The following is a 16387-nucleotide window of genomic DNA, read 5'->3' on the forward strand; positions in this document are numbered from 1 at the left end:
CAACCACCCGAGCCACTGCCTGTTCACCCCACTATCATCCAGAAGGCGAGGTCAGCACAGGTGCATCAAAGCTGGGGCCGAGAGACAGCTTCTATCTCAAGGCCATCAGACTGTTAAACAGCCATCACTAACATTGAGTGGCTGCTGACAACATACTGACTCAACTCTAGCCACTTTAATAATGGAAAATTGATCACTAGCCAATTTAAACAATGCCACTTTATATAATGTTTACACACCCTACATTACTCATCTCATATGTATATACTGTACTCTATACCATCTACTGCATCTTGCCTATGCCATTTGGCCATCACTCATTCATATATTTTTATGTACATATTCTTATTCATTCCTTTACACTTGTGTGTATAAGGTAGTTGTTGGGAAATTGTTAGGTTAGATTACTTGTTAGGTATTACTGCATGGTCGGAACTAGAAGCACAAGCATTTCGCTACACTTGCATTAACATCTGCTAACCATGTGTATGTGACAAATACAATTTGATTTGATTTGATTTGACATAAACTATTGCAGCATAAATACTGGAGGCTGAGAAAGGAGGGGTCGGGAGACACTATTGCCCCGTCCGACGATACCCCCGGACAGTGCCAATGAGGCAGGATATAACCACACCCACTTTGCCAAAGCACAGCCCCCACACAACTAGAGGGATATCTTCAACCACCAATTTACTACCGTGAGACAAGACCGAGTATAACCCACGAAGATCTCCCACACGACACGAACCTGAGTGGGGCGCCAAACCCGGACAGGAAGATCACGTCAGTGACTCGACACACTCAAGTGACGCACCCCTCCTAGGGACGGGATGAAAGAGCACCAGTAAGCCAGTGACTCAGCCCCCGTAATAGGGTTAGAGGCAGAGAATCCCGGTGGAAAGAGGGGAGCCGGCCAGGCAGGGACAGCATGGGTGTTTCGTCGCTCCAGTGCTTTTCCGTTCACCTTCACACCCCTGAGATGAGTCTTTAATAAAGACTTAAAGGTCGAGACCGAGTCTGCTTCTCTCACATGGATAGGCAGACCATTCCATAAAAATTGAGCTCTATAGGAGAAAGCCCTGCCTGCAGCTGTTTGCTTAGAAATTCTAGGGACAATAAGGAGGCCTGCGTCTTGTGACCGCACCATACGTGTAGGTATTTACAGCAGGACCAAATCGGAGAGATAGGTGGAGCAAGCCCGTGTAATGCTTTTTAGGTTAGCAGTAAAACCTTTAAATCAGCCCTAGCCTTAACAGGAAGCCACTGTAGAGAGGCTAGCACTGGAGTAATATGATCACATTTTTAGGTTCTAGTCAAGATTCTAGCAGCCATGTTTAGCACTAACTGAAGTTTATTTAGTGCTTTATCCGGGTAGCTGGTAAGTAGAGCATTGCAGTAGTCTAATCTAGAAGTGACAAAAGCATGGATTAACTTTTCTGCATAATTTTTGGACAGAAAGTTTCTGATTTTTGCAATGTTACGAAGATGGAAAAAAGCTGTCCTTGAAACAGTCTTGATATGTTTGTCAAAAGAGAGATCAGGGTCCAGAGTGATGCAGAGGTCCTTCACAGTTTTATTTGAGACGACTGTACAACCATCAAGATTAATTGTCAGATCCAACAGAAGATCTCTTTGTTCCTTGGGACCTAGAACTAGCAAATCAAATTTTATTTGTCACATACACATGGTTAGCAGATGTTAATGCGAGTGTAGCGAAATGCGTGTGCTTCTAGTTCCGACCATGCAGTAATATCTAACAAGTAATATAACAATTTCACAACAACTACCTTATACACACAAGTGTAAAGGAATGAATAAGAATATGTACATAAAAATATATGGATGAACAATGGCCGAACGGCATAGGCAAGATGCAATAGATGGTATAGAGTACGGTATATACATATGAGATGAGTATTGTAGGGTATGTAAACATTATATAAAGTGGCATTGTTTAAAGTGGCTAGTGATACATTTATTATATCCAATTTCTTACTATTTTTAATTATCTGTTTTGTCAGAGTTTAAAAGTAAAAAATGTGCCGCCATCCACTTCCTTATGTCTGAAACACAGGCTTCCAGGGAGGTCAATGTTGGGGCTTCACCATGTTTCAACAAAATGTACAGCTGTGTATCGTCCGCATAGCAGTGAAAGTTAACATTATGTTTTCGAATTACATTACCAAGAGGTAAAATATATAGTGAAAACAATAGTGGTCCCAAAATGGAACCTTGAGGATTTCATGACTAGAAGCTCAAAAGACAAAAACGCAGTCATTTTCTTTTTTTGTAAATTGAAATTTGCTATTGTAAATGTTAGCAACACCTCCACCTTTGTGGGATGCACCAGGGATATGGTCACTAGTGTAACCAGGAGGAGAGGCCTCATTTAACACAGTAAATTCATCAGGCTTAAGCCATGTTTCAGTCAGGTCAATCGCATCAAGATTATGATCAGTGATTACTTCATTGACTATAACTGCCTTGGAAGTGAAGGATTTAACATTAAGTAGCCCTATTTTTAGATGTGAGATATCACAATGTCTTTCAATAATGACAGCAATGGAGGAAGTCTTTATTCCAGTGAGATTGCTAAGGCGAACACTGCTATGTTTAGTTTTGCCCAACCTAGATCGAGGGACAGACACGGTCTCAATGGGGATAGCTGAGCTGACTGCACTGACTGTGCTAGTGGCAGACTCCACTAAGCTGGCAGGCTGGCTAACAGCCTGCTGCATGGCCTGCACCCTATCTCAAGAGTGCTGAGTCCACACAGTGGCTTTGCTAAATAGAGGGAGATGAGATAGCCTAGCTACATAGAGGGAGATGAGATAGATAGCGGATGAGGTTGGCATAGTAAACAAGTCTGTCAGGGCTATGCTAGCCCAAAAATGGACTAAAAGAGTCTAATGTTACCCCTTATATTCCAAGGACCTTACAAGGACCTTACATGTTCTGTTTAGAGGTGAATTGGCTCTGGCAGCCAAAACAGACAAATACTCCATCTAAACGTGAATCGATTCTCAATTGCGATACATTTTTAGAAACGTAAAGCCCTCTTCTTTCATATCACCTCAAAATAATTTCACAAATACTAAATATACACTTACTGTGCACAGGTTTTAACAGTTTGAGCAGACAGTGTTTTCAGTGACAACACATGTGTGGTGTCTGTCTTCCGTTTATACACAGGTGTTCGGTAACGCAGATAGCTAATTAGCACAGGTACAGTATGCCTCTTGTCGTCTTTCTGTTTTCCGTAAATAAGCATTGTAACATGGTAGCCCTATAAAGATATGGCGTAATGTAACCTTTTTTTTATTTTTTATTATTTATCTCCGATATGAAAGATACATTCCTTGTATTTCTAAAACCGTACTGAAAGCGATTCATTTTAACGTTTAGAATGAGCGTCAGGGCTCTTAACAAAACTCCCTCGGGCCAGAAGACACTATCGTCAATAGGCGCTAAAGGTAGTTAGCCTCTATGAATGGGTTAGGGCTATGCTAGAATAGTAAATCAACCTTACCCATGTGGCAATGGTAAAGAGAGAGAGAAATATAGCTGTGTGCTCACATTGTGTTCATATTGACTTGATTTGTGGCCAGGACAATGGCTAGGTCTTGTCTTGCTTGCACAGAAACCCATGGCTAGCCAATTCCAATGATAGTGAAAAGAGTGGACCAAAAAAAACAGGAAGTGAACCCTGTTGGTGGCCATTTTGATAAAACTGTTGTTTGTACTCCTCACAAATTAAAGACAAGTGGAATTGAGGGTGATTTGGGTTGTATGCCATGACTTCACATCAAACAAACACTCAACAGCGAAAATGGTATACAGATATGGTATATTTTTACTAGCTAATGGGTACAGTGTGCCTTTGAGCCATAGCTGGCATCTATCACAGTGTGTAATGTGGAATTCCCTGATTGTGCTCAGTTGGCGGAGAATGCTTGTGTTATTGTTGGATAGCATTAGCAGCATTGTGACGTATACCTTAGAGCTGTCAGGAATGTATTTCATGGCCTACAGTATGCTAACATTGCTCATATCAACATAGGTTGATTTTGCGATGGCATTTTGCCAGGTTTACTCAGGAAGTAAACAGTTGGTTTTGGTGTGGGACATTGTGCCCATAAAGCATATATGTAGCAATTCTGTTAATTAGCACATTAGCTAATGTATCATGTACTAGCAGCCTTGCATCATAAATTACACACAACTTGTGCACAAGCTATGGCGAATGAGACCACTGGGAATTGGTTAGGCCAAAGTGCTGCCAGAAGTTGGTCGGCTCAATTGGAAATGACCTGCCATTAAATTGAAAACTACAGAGTGTGATGTTAATGCGTTGTCTTGTTAATACTGGCTCTAAATCCCCAGGTTCTGATTACGATATACTGGCTGGGCCGGGCTGCCAACAGCTGCACCTCCTACAACGGGCCCACACTTGACCTGAAGGAGTTCGAAGGCCTGCTGTCACAGATGCGAAAGGTACGTACAGGGAAGGACGTAAGGATATGAGATGTCATAAACCCTGGGGTTTGTGGAGGCTCAGTTGCTTGTGTTCTAGTGCTAACAATGTTAAGGTTGGGGGTCCAATTCCTCGAAGGGCTGTGTATTTTAGGTACTTTTTGCAGTTGCTAAGTGACTGTACTATTAGGAATATTAGACTAGAAGGCACTGTCCAACCAAAGCATATGTTTTATTTTGCAGACATAAGGATGTTATTATGCAAGCTCCCCTCGGGGTGCATTCATTGTTTCACAACTTCCTTTATCTCCTCTCCTCTCTTCCCCTCATCATGGACTCATCCCTAGAAGAGAATGCTCTCTCTCTCTCGCTCTTGCTCTCGCTCTCGCTCTCGCTCTCGCTCTCGCTCTGTCCAGTGATGATCTCAGACCTTCCACTGGTCTTCCAGAACCAGTGGTGTAGAGTACTTAAGTAAAAATACTTTAGTGTACTACTTAAGTCGTTTTTTGGGGTATCTGTACTTTACTTTACTATTTATATTTTTTGACAACTTCTACTTTTACTCCACTACATTCCTAAAGAAAATAATGTCGTTTTTACTCCATATGTTTTCACTGACACCCAAAAGTACTTGTTACATTTTGAATGGTTAGCAGGACAGGAAAATGTTTCAGTTCACGCACTTATCAAGAGAACATCCCTGGTCATCCCTACTGACTCTGATCTAGCGGACTCACTGAGCACAAACTATTATGTCTGAGTGTTGGAGTGTGCCGCTGGCTATCCGTACATTTATAAAAAAACAAGGAAATTGTGCCATGTGGTTTGCTTAATATAAGGAATTTGAAATGATTTCTACTTTTGCTTTTACTTTTGATACTTAAGTATATTTAAAACCAAAAACTTTTTGACATTCAATCAAGTAGTATTTTACTGGGTGACTTTTACTTGAGTCATTTTCTATGAAGGTATCTTTACCTGTACTCAAGTATGAAAATTGGGTACTTGTCCAGAACCAGTGTCAGTCAGGCCTATTGGAACCTGGACTTTGGCTTTTAACAGACATTGAGGGACAGACAGGGACATAGCTGTAGCTACCGGTCCCCCCCCCCCCCCTCCATTCAGAGCATGATGTCACTCCTCTGCCATTTATTCCATCCCCGCAATTTGACATCCCCCACTGCTATTCTCTTAAAATGAGAAATGACCAATAAGCCTAGAATGCTTTCCCAGATGTCCTTATAATCCACCACAACAGGGCTACGTCTCCACTTAACAAAAGAGAACGACAGGGACTTAAAGTGAGAGAGAAATTCAATATATTTATGAAACAATGTTGTTCGCAATACAGGAGATGTAGTGATATGTGTTAGCTGTTGTTGTGGTGAGAGGCTCAAATTCTGTAAACTTAATGTTGATGTAGGTCATTTAACTTGACAAATAACATTCAGTCAATAGATCAGTTGAATATCCTGTCTGAAAATAAAGTATGATAGTTTGTTACCTGAAGAGGGCCAATGTGTCCTCTACAGGTTAGTTAGGCTCTCTGAAGGCTAGTCAGTTCAATGGTCACCAGACACATTCCTAAAGTAGGGCTCTAGGTGTATTAGTGCTGGGCTGGAACAAAAGTCTGCACACCCTTTAGCTCCAGGACCACTGCTGTTGTCTGAGCTCACTCAGGTTTCAGCTTGGGGTTCACAGGACTGATCTGACCAATAAGTAAGACCCCCCCCCCCAGAGTTGCCACTCAAAGCTAGCCATTGTACCCAAAATACCCACTACCCCTCCCCACACACCCATCACAAGGTCAGACAAACAGGACCCCAGCATCCTCCTTCACTCATGTTCTGGCACAGAGAGAGAGGAAGAGAAAGGGGGAGTAAATTGGACGGGGAGGAGGGGAAAGGGGTTGAAGTGGAAGTAGGGAAGAGGGAGGAAGGGGGAAGGGAAAGAAACTGAAAGGGATAGTGGGATGAAGGGAGAGAGACTCTGCATGTAGAATTCTGCAAAAATATTGTCCGTGTACGACGTAAAACACTAAATAATGCATGCAGAGCAGAATTGGGCTGATAACCGCTGATTATTAAATCCAGAAAAGATCAGTTAAATTCTACAACCATCTAAAAGGAAGCGATTCCCAAACCTTTCATAACCACTCCATCACCTACAGAGAGATTAACCTAGAGAAGAGTCTCCTAAGCAAGCTGGTCCTGGGGCTCTATTCACAAACACAAACAGACCCCACAGAGCCCCAGGACAGCAACAGCAACACAATTAGACCCAACCAAATCATGAGAAAACTAAAAGATAATTACCTGACACATTGGAAAGAATTAACAAAAAAACAGAGCAAACTGGAATGCTATTTGGCCCTAAACAGAGAGTAAACAGTGGCAGAATACCTGACCACTGTGACTGACCCAAAATTAAGGAAATCTTTGACTATGTACAGACTCAGTGAGCATAGCCATTAAGAGAGGCCACAGTTGGGAGACCTGGCTCTAAAGAGAAGACAGGCTATGTGCACACTGCCCACAAAACAAGATGGAAACTGAGCTGCAGTTCCTAACCTCCTTCCAAATGTATGACCATATTAGAGACACATATTTCCCTCAGATTACACAGACCCAGAAAGAATTTGAAAATAAGTCCAATTTTGATAAACTCCCATATCTATTGGGTGAAATACCAGTGTGGCATCACAACAGCGAGATTTGTGACTTGTTGCCACAAGAAAATGGCAACCAGTGAAGAACAAACACCACTGTAAATACAATCCATATTTATGTTTATTTATTTTCCCTTTTGTACTTTAACTATTTGCACATTGTTATAACACTGTACATAGCCAAAATATGACATTGTAAATGTCTCTATTCCTTTGAAACTTGTGTGAGCTTAATGTTTACAGTTCATTTTGTATTGTTTATTTGACTATTTCACTTGCTTGGGCAATGTAAACATATGTTTCCCATGCCAATAAAGCCCTTTGAATTGAAATGAATTGAATTGAATTGAATTGAATTGAATTGAGAGGGGCTGAAGGAGGGAAAGAGACAGAAAGAGCGAGGGGAAGAGAGGGAGTAGGAGAGAGAGGGGTAAAGTAAGGCGATAGAGAGGGGGGGGGGGGGTAAAGAGGGGGGTAGGTGGCTGCCAGGAGGGGGAATGGGAGGGGGGAAGTGAAACAAGGCAGGACCAGGAGGTTCCTCAGGCAGGCGGGAATGAAAAGCTTTTTCTCAGCCCTGGAAACCAAGGAGGCCACAGACCAGGATACACTGCTGCAGCTCATAGATGCACAAAGAGAGACAGAGGTAGAAAATCTATTCAAATCGGAGAGAGGGAGAGGAAGTGAGTGTAATTGTCCAGGTTGGAGGAATCATGGTGAGTGATGGATCCGGATTGGATGGGATATTGGGATAATCTCAACACAAAAAAAATGTACATTGACGTGGTGGATGTTTTTTGTGTGTGTGTGTGTGTGTGTGTATGTGTGTGTATGTGTGTGTTAGGAGGCGGAGGAAACGGAGAGCCCCCAACGCAGCATACGGGACAGCGGCTACATTGACAGCTGGGACTCGGAGCGCAGCGACTCGCTCTCCCCACCTCGCCACGGCCGAGAGGACTCCTTCGACAGCCTGGACTCGTTCGGGTCACGCTCCAGACAGACGCCCTCGCCGGACGTACTGGTCACCCGCGGCATCGGCAGTGATGGTAGGACGCTAGACGCCCGGACAGGTCACACCACACATGCTTTTACTGTCACATACTTTCTGGTGCTACCTGGGTCATATTCACTAGAAATGAAAGAGACAAAAATGGACCGAGACAGGGAGGGGCTACCTGAACTTCAACTCTCATTTTTGTTGTAAAAAATGTTCTGTTGCTAAAGGTTTTGCTAAGGTGTGAACTAATGAATATGACCCTGTTGTGTTATAGTGGCTTGCCGCTTGCATAGCAGTAACTATTTTGTTCATGTATCATCATAGCACATAGTGACTTACCTCATCCTCTACCAATGTTTTACTTTGTGCACTTTAATGATGCATGGCAGCCATTTTGCACATACAGTGTCATTGGGGAAGGTCGCCATCAGCTGACGTGAAACTAACTGTCCCTATCTGCTCTTTTCAACCTCTCCCTGTCTCATATCAATGAATTCATCTGGCAGGGTGTCTTCTAGCTCAACCCAGCTCTGCTATTGACATCTGTACAAAGGCGGTTTGGTGTTGCGGCTGACTGTTTAGAGTTGTTGCCATGGGTTACATCTCTTTGAAGGCCCTCTTGAAGAGACATGTGTTGAGAGAGAGAGTGAGAACATTGAAGTCAGGCGGTGGAGAGAGGAGATGGCAGTCTTGACTGATGGGTTGCAACACATTTCAGGGGAGTCGTGTTTTACACGGCATCTCATCTGTTCCAATCTGAGTGGTGTTGCACAAGATGATGATACCTGGGACTGATACCTATTAGTCACAGTGGGTGTGAGTGTTTCTGCCTGTCATATAGGGGCACACTTCATCTTGTGCCCATATTTTTATGCACAAGCATGCACACACAAACACACACACCGTTAATGATTGATATAGTTCTACAGTCCTACAGCACACTCGGGGCTAACTGGAGCTGGTGGTTAAATTCAGGGGCGCAACTTTGGTTTTAGAGGTGGGGGGGACCAAACCTAGTGGAAGGTCATCTAAAGGCCATTTCCTGCATTTCTACGCAATTGAACATGACCCATGGCCTTGTAGCAAAAATGGCCGCAGTCATCAAGCTAGGTAAGAGATCCTTAAAAAAATATATTATTTGATTGTTAAAAGGCCAAACAAAGGTAATTCGATAATCAGCAATGAACACGGTTACATGCACACAATAATACAATTATTGTGGATAGTCAGATTAATGAATAGTTTGTTTAAAACGTTTACATGCTTTGCATATAGAACGATTTCCCTAATAATCCTGTTTACATGGACACATCTCAAATCAGGTTAGCTAATGGAACTTTTGATAAATGCACAAAATCGGCAATCAAATAAGCGTTCTGCCACAGTGACTGAAACGTATGCTCCCAACTCACACTCTCAAATACGTAGATCCCCTGAACGTAGCTCACTTTCCAGCTCAATTTCCAGCTCACACTCTCAAACACATAGATCCCCTGAACGCAGCTCACTCTCCAGCTCACTTTCCAGCTCACACTCTCAAACATATAGATCCTCTGAACGCAGCTCGCTCTCCAGATCCCATTCACCTGAATTCTGATCACCTGTTCACACACCTGTATGTCATTACCACACACTATTTAGTTCAGTTCTTTGCACCCCATCATTGTAAAGTATTGTTTGTTTTGTGACACACTTCTATTCTGAGCTCTGTTTTTCCTGTATTAGTCCTCCTGTGTATCATAGTTTTGGCCATTCTCACTAACGATGCCTTTTTGCCTATTCCCTGCCTGTACTTTTGCCTATCGGATGCCCATATCAAATACACCGTTGGAATGCTGATTAAGCTGTTTACATGACCTAATAATTTCAAAGATTGCTCATAAAACCAGGTGTTTTAATCTGCATATGCTAACTTCGATTTTGACCTTACGCCAATTAAGATAAGCAGAGTAAGGCGTTTACATGACTAATGCCATACTCAGCCTTCTGCCATAATCAGTTTAATATCGATTTATGAATTATGTAAACGTGCTCACTGTGTTGTATCTTGAACGAAATAGTCGAACAAATGGAAAACTCCTATAAAAGCAAAGTACAAAGACTTGATTTTTTGGGGTCTTTATGAAAGACTTCCTCTATATCAAATATCATCTAACTTTATTAGAAAGACAATATTTTATGAATATATAGTTATTCAAAGATATCTTCACTTTTTCAGTCTCTGTTTTGTCAGTTACCAAGAAAGTAATCTATGGGGCCAGTGGAGACATCAATGGTTCAGATTTGTTTCAAAAGCCACTGCCAATTTGAGTTAACTTTAGCCAACAATAACCAAAAAACTAGAGGTGCGATACGGACAAGCTCACCATATTCAAAAGAAGCCAAATCAGCTCTAAGTAACTTCAAATCAAGTCTTTGATTTGGTCATGGAATAGCTCAAGTTAGCAGTGGCTTTTGAAACAAAACAAAACTATGGATGACAGTCTCTCTTGCCCCCGTAGACTTCTATCAGGGTACATGGAAAACTGGAAGTCTAAGAACAGAGTGCTCAGAACAGGAGCTACACAGGTATGTATCTGAAGGAGGAGTTATTGGCTGATTCATATGATTTAGGCTGCATTTTGTAATGACATTGGTCTGACAAGCACCTTTAAATTAGGGCTTTGATTGAAAACCACTTTTTAGGAATGGTGAGAGCCAGAGGCAGATGTGGCAGACATTTACAATGCTGAATTAGCCTACAGTAAATTCCTCTAAAAAGCATTTTCTGTATTGTATTACTGCCTTATTAACACATATTTGTTTTAAGATAGTGACAACATGGACCATTTTATTCTCTATTTTAGGACACTTGGGGGTATCCGAAAAGAATGTGTAAAAATGATTTGATGAAACTTTTTAATCTGGCCTTAGAAATACCGTAACAATAAAATATGTCAAATCGGGTCATGCCAAAGTTCTGTCCGAATGAGAATGCTAGAGGGATTTAAAATGCATCAGAGAGGTGTTGAAAGGTTCAGGAACGCAGAAGGAAGATCATCAGGATCATTGTGAATTTCATCTTTCTTAGAACAGGAACTTCAATTCATTTCCCCCCCCCCGAGTCATTATGTGCGGTTTTGTCACAGTCCCTTCTAACGAGTCCTGCGTGGCTTGTGGGCATTGTAGAGGGCAACCGAAAACATATATATGTTCCTGAGAGGCTTACCTTTCAGGAATAGGGTCATTGTAGCTAATGGTCCAAACCGTTCAAACGCTAGAGCCAAATTCATAGGATGAAAACAAATTCAACATGTCTCACCGGCTTTAGAAAACCATTGGTTGCAAACAGCCTGACCGCCGTCTCAAAGGCGGCCACATGGTCCTAAAACACACCTGTAATTGCTATACTGGTACCATAGCAGCAAACAGCTTGCTACTGAGGACCATCTTCTGTATAGCAGCTGCAACATTATATCTATCAATGTCATCCCAACAGAGGAACCCGCTCCATCAAACACAACAGAAGAAAAATATATGGTATTAATGTTTTATGTGTTTTCCAGGCATGGATAGAGAAGCCAAGAAAACTCTTAGGCCCTGTATTTTAAAGCCTTATGATTGATTGTCCTACCAGGGCATTTTAAAAACCTGATTGTTCAAGGGGGACTGAGCCAAGAGTGAGGCCTAACCGTAACCGCGCCATCCTGTCCAGAGTGACTCTAGCCTGTTTTCATCTTTTAATATACATATGTGCACACAAAGACGCACACAGATTTTTTGAGCTGCCAGTCCATCTTTGACATTTGCAGCTCAGTTATGTTTCAGGTTTTTATTGCCATGTGCACTAGTACAGTCAAACACCTTTCTTGCTTGCTTTTTTCCCAACAATGCAGTACTCTATATCAGTCAGTTGTACTATAACAAATCAAATAAAAAGTCAAGTGGAGCAGAAACATACAAGAAATCGAAATAAGAAGAACACGAAAAAGTAAGTAAGCTATATGTAGGGTCAGATCCTGGGTCAGTAGCTATATACAGGGTCAGTAGCTATATACAGGGTCAGTTCCAGGGTCAGTAGCTATATACAGGGTCAGATCCAGGGTCAGTAGCTATATACAGGGTCAGTAGCTATATACAGGGTCAGTTCCAGGGTCAGTAGCTATATGTAGGGTCAGATCCTGGGTCAGTAGCTATATACAGGGTCAGTAGCTATATACAGGGTCAGTTCCAGGGTCAGTAGCTATATACAGGGTCAGATCCAGGGTCAGTAGCTATATACAGTGTGATAAACAGAGTAGCAACAGCGTATATTGTGTGTGTGTGTGTGTGTGTGTGTGTGTGTGTGCGTGCGTGCGTGCGTGCGTGCGTGCTTGCGTGTGTGTGTGTGTAAAATGTGCATAGAGAAAAAAATGAAATAGAAGGGTCAATGCAGATAGCCTATGTAGCCATTTTGTTAACTCTTTAGCAGTCTTATGGCTTGGGGATAGAAGCTGTTCAGGAGCCTGTTGGTGTCAGACTTGATGCTCCGGTACCGCTTGCTATGCGGAAGCAGAGAGAACAGTCTATGGCTTGGGTGTCTTTTGTGCGATTACCGGCCTTCCTTTCCCACCACCTGATATAGAGGTCTTGGATGACAGGGAACTCGGTCCCAGTGATGTACTAGACTTTCACAGAAAGGCCAAAAAGATCAGCAAGGACAACAACCACCCGAGCCACTGCCTGTTCACCCCGCTATCATCCAGAAGGTGAGGTCAGTACAGGTGCATCAAACCTGGGGCCGAGAGACTGAAAAACAGCTTCTATCTCAAGGCCATCACTGTTAAACAGCCATCACTAGCACAGAGAGGCTGCTGCCTATATACACAGACTAGAAATCATTGGCCACTTTAATAAATGGAATACTAGTCACTTTAATAATGTAACTTTAATAATGTTTACATATCTTGCATTACTAATCTCATATGTATATACTTTATTCTATACTATTCTATTGTATCTTAGTCTATGCCACTCTAACATTGCTCGTCCATATATTTATATATTCCTAATTCCTTTCCTTTACTTAGATTTGTGTGTATTGGGTGTATGTTGTGAAATTGTTAGATATTACTTGTTAGATATTGCTGCACTGTCGGAACTAGAAGCACAAGCATATCGCTACACCCGCAATAACATCTGCTAAACATGTGTATGTGACCAATAGGATTTGATTTGATTTTTAAGTCCTTAGTGATTTGGACACCGAGGAACTTAAAGCTCTCGACCCGCTCCACTGTAGCCCTGTTGATGTGGATGGGGGGCCTGTTTCCTGTAGTCCATGATGAGCTCCTTGGTCTTACTGACATTGAGGAAGAGGTTGTTGTTCTGGCACCACACTGCCAGGTCACTGAGCTCCTCCCTGTAGGCTGTCTCATCATCGCCGGTGATCAGGCCTACCATCGTCGTGTCGTCAACAAACTTGATGACGGTGTTGGAGTCGTGCGTGGCCACACAGTCGTGGGTGAACAGGGAGTACAGGATGGGACTAAGCACACATCCCCTGTGGGGCCCACGTGTTGTGGGTCAGTCAGCATGGCATAGGTAATGTTGCCTACCCTCACCACCTGGGGTCGGCCCGTCGGAAAGTCCAGGATCCAGTTGCAGAGGGAGGTGTTCAGTCCCAGGGTCCCAAGCTTGGTGACAAGCTTGGAGGGGACTGTGGTGATGAACAGTGAGCTGTATAGTCAATGAACAGCATTCTCACTACGCTCTATTTCTCTCTTTTCTCACAATTTTTTATGCTCTTATTGCTGGGCCAAACAACTATTTGTTTTTCACTGTATTACAGACACTGTGTGTGTTTAGGTATGGGTGGCCTGTAACGCGGGTCGTATAAAGGAGACCAAGGTGCGGCGTGTGAAGTGCTCATATTTACTTTTAATGAATATATTTAAACAAAACGACAAAACGACCGACAACAGTTCCGTCAGGTGACATACACTAAACAGAAAACAACTACCCACAAAACCCCTACTTAAATATGATCTCTAATCAGAGGCAACAAGGATCAGCTGCCTCCAATTGGAGATCAACCCAAACAATCCCAACATAGAAATAGAATAACTAGAACTAAAACATAGAAATAGAAAACATAGAACAACCCAAAACACCCCCTGTCACGCCCTGACCTACTCGACCATAGAAAATTACATCTTACTATGGTCAGGACGTGACATGGCCACACGTGTATGTTTTCATTTTTTAATTTTGGATGGTGCTAGTGCATGTCCTTCCATTACCAGACAATGGATGCAAATGTCCATATTCCAATGCGTCCACCATGTTTGCAAATGTCGCATGTTACATATGATGCATTGAGAAAAGTCTAATGTCGGAAACAACTGTAAAGAATATTTACTCACTGCGTCGAAGACACGAATGGAGTCTGGATTATAGCTTGGCTGAATCGGAAGGTGTTTTATAATGCCATGCCAGTCATAAGTTGCCATAGAAAAACATTGAGTAGCACCACACAGTGTATTGCAGCGCAACCCCTTAACTTTTAATGGAGGCTTGTAAAAGGTTACGACGTTCGTCACCAAATGTATGTTTGGGCTGACATTCTGAAAACGAAATGCAACACATGGGACGAGGCCAAGCTTCCTGTCTAGGGCCAGGGTGTGTTATTGTTCGGAAGGAACTGGAAGTGTGGAGGAAAAAGTTGTGTCTATGGGTGAAAGTGCTTAGAGCTGGAGAGGTTGATGTTTGGTTTGCTATTGGTTTGTAGGGAAAGTTGGGTGCTTGATGTTTGGTTTGCTTTTGGTTTGTAGGGAAAGTTGGGTGCTTGATGTTTGGTTTGCTATTGGTTTGTAGGGAAAGTTGGGTGCTTGATGTTTGGTTTGCTAGTGGTTTGTAGGGAAAGTTGGGTGCTTGATGTTTGGTTTGCTATTGTTGTTGCGAAAGGCTGAGTGGTTGATATTGAGTTTGTAGGGAAACATTGAGAAGTAGATGTTTGGTTTGCTATTGGATTGTAATAAAACGTGAAGTAGTTGGTGTTTGTTTGCTATTGGTATATAGGGAAACGATTGATTGATTGATGCTGGGTTTTCTATGTAGGTAAACATTGAGTGAGGCCAGCTGTACATTAAAATATGTTTCACTAACCATGCCACGGTGCCTCATGTCCAGACCATCTCCAGCCCTGGGCTCATCTAACTCTGACTCTAGAACAGTTCCTGGAGGCCCACACACTAGATCTGAGAACAGCTGAGCAGACCAGAGATCAGCCAATGATACAAGGTTTGATTACACCAAGAAGAAAGGCTCCAAATGATCACTGTTTACACAAAATAGCTACACCAAACTAGTTTTTCATGGTCCAGGGCTTTCGTATGCTGCTATTGCCATTCAGCTCACACTCTCTCTGGAAGTTCACTTAGTCCATCCCAAAAAATAATTAGAGGACACAAGGGATTTTAATTTTATCTTCAAAAGGAATTTCGACAGCCCTCTTTTGTTAGAGTTATGTAGATCAGCACACATTGTGGATAAATATACATATTTGTGCTACTGTACTCTATCCCTATTCTAGTCTTCCCTTCCCTATTATTTCCTTCCCTCTTCTCTTCCCTCTCTTTTCTGCTAAAGCCGCTTCATCCACAGTCAACAACTATGGAACTGAATACAGTGGGTTATGCGATGTCATTGAAATGTGTTCTATTTGTAATCACGTGGCATGATGTCATTGAAATGTGTTTTATTTGTAATCACGTGTCAAGGAACTTCACAGACACACAGCAGTGCTTTAACATGTGTGGAACCATGATATCATACACACAGAATGGAGGGAGAGGTTGGGGGTTTTTTTGCACAGGGGGGGCTTTCATGGTTGAGGAGCAGCTCTCGGGGAACTGTGCAGGGGATCTTGGATGGTCGGTGGCCTGGCGGTTGAGAGCTTGGCCTGGAGGCCGATAGGCCGCTGGTTCAGGTCCCAGTTTTGACTTGGTGGGAGATCTGTCGACGTGCCCTTGGGCGGGGTGCTTGACCCTGGTTGCTCCTGTAGGTCGCTCTGGATGGGAGTCTGATAGATGACTGAATGTAATGTAAATGTTGAGCGTCTTCACTGTAGGTAGATTCTATGTTTTATTATTCAATATATATATATTTTTTTTTTGAAAGACCTAGTTATTTTGTTGCTTTAACAAAGACATTTCTGAAGATATTTTTTTATATTTATGGGATTAGTGATGCATTTACGTCTGTCCCTCTTATGCAAACAATTTACCCCT

General features: G+C 42.5%; 1 protein-coding gene across 9 annotated transcripts in view; it reads left to right on the top strand.

The window, feature by feature from the left end:
- Positions 1-16387, top strand: part of LOC106611539 (LIM and calponin homology domains-containing protein 1) — a 169101-nt gene that overhangs the window by 97950 nt on the left and 54764 nt on the right. For all 9 annotated transcript variants that reach the window (XM_045723843.2, XM_082955846.1, XM_045723847.2 and 6 more), the window contains 2 exons: positions 4387-4497; positions 7986-8187. In XM_045723843.2, the coding sequence (XP_045579799.2) occupies positions 4387-4497; positions 7986-8187 (313 nt within the window). The remainder of the gene's footprint in view (positions 1-4386; positions 4498-7985; positions 8188-16387) is intronic.

The sequence above is a fragment of the Salmo salar genome, chromosome 09 (assembly GCF_965601325.2).
Source record: "Salmo salar chromosome 09, fSalSal1, whole genome shotgun sequence".
In the NCBI taxonomy this organism is placed as follows: Eukaryota; Metazoa; Chordata; class Actinopteri; order Salmoniformes; family Salmonidae; genus Salmo; species Salmo salar.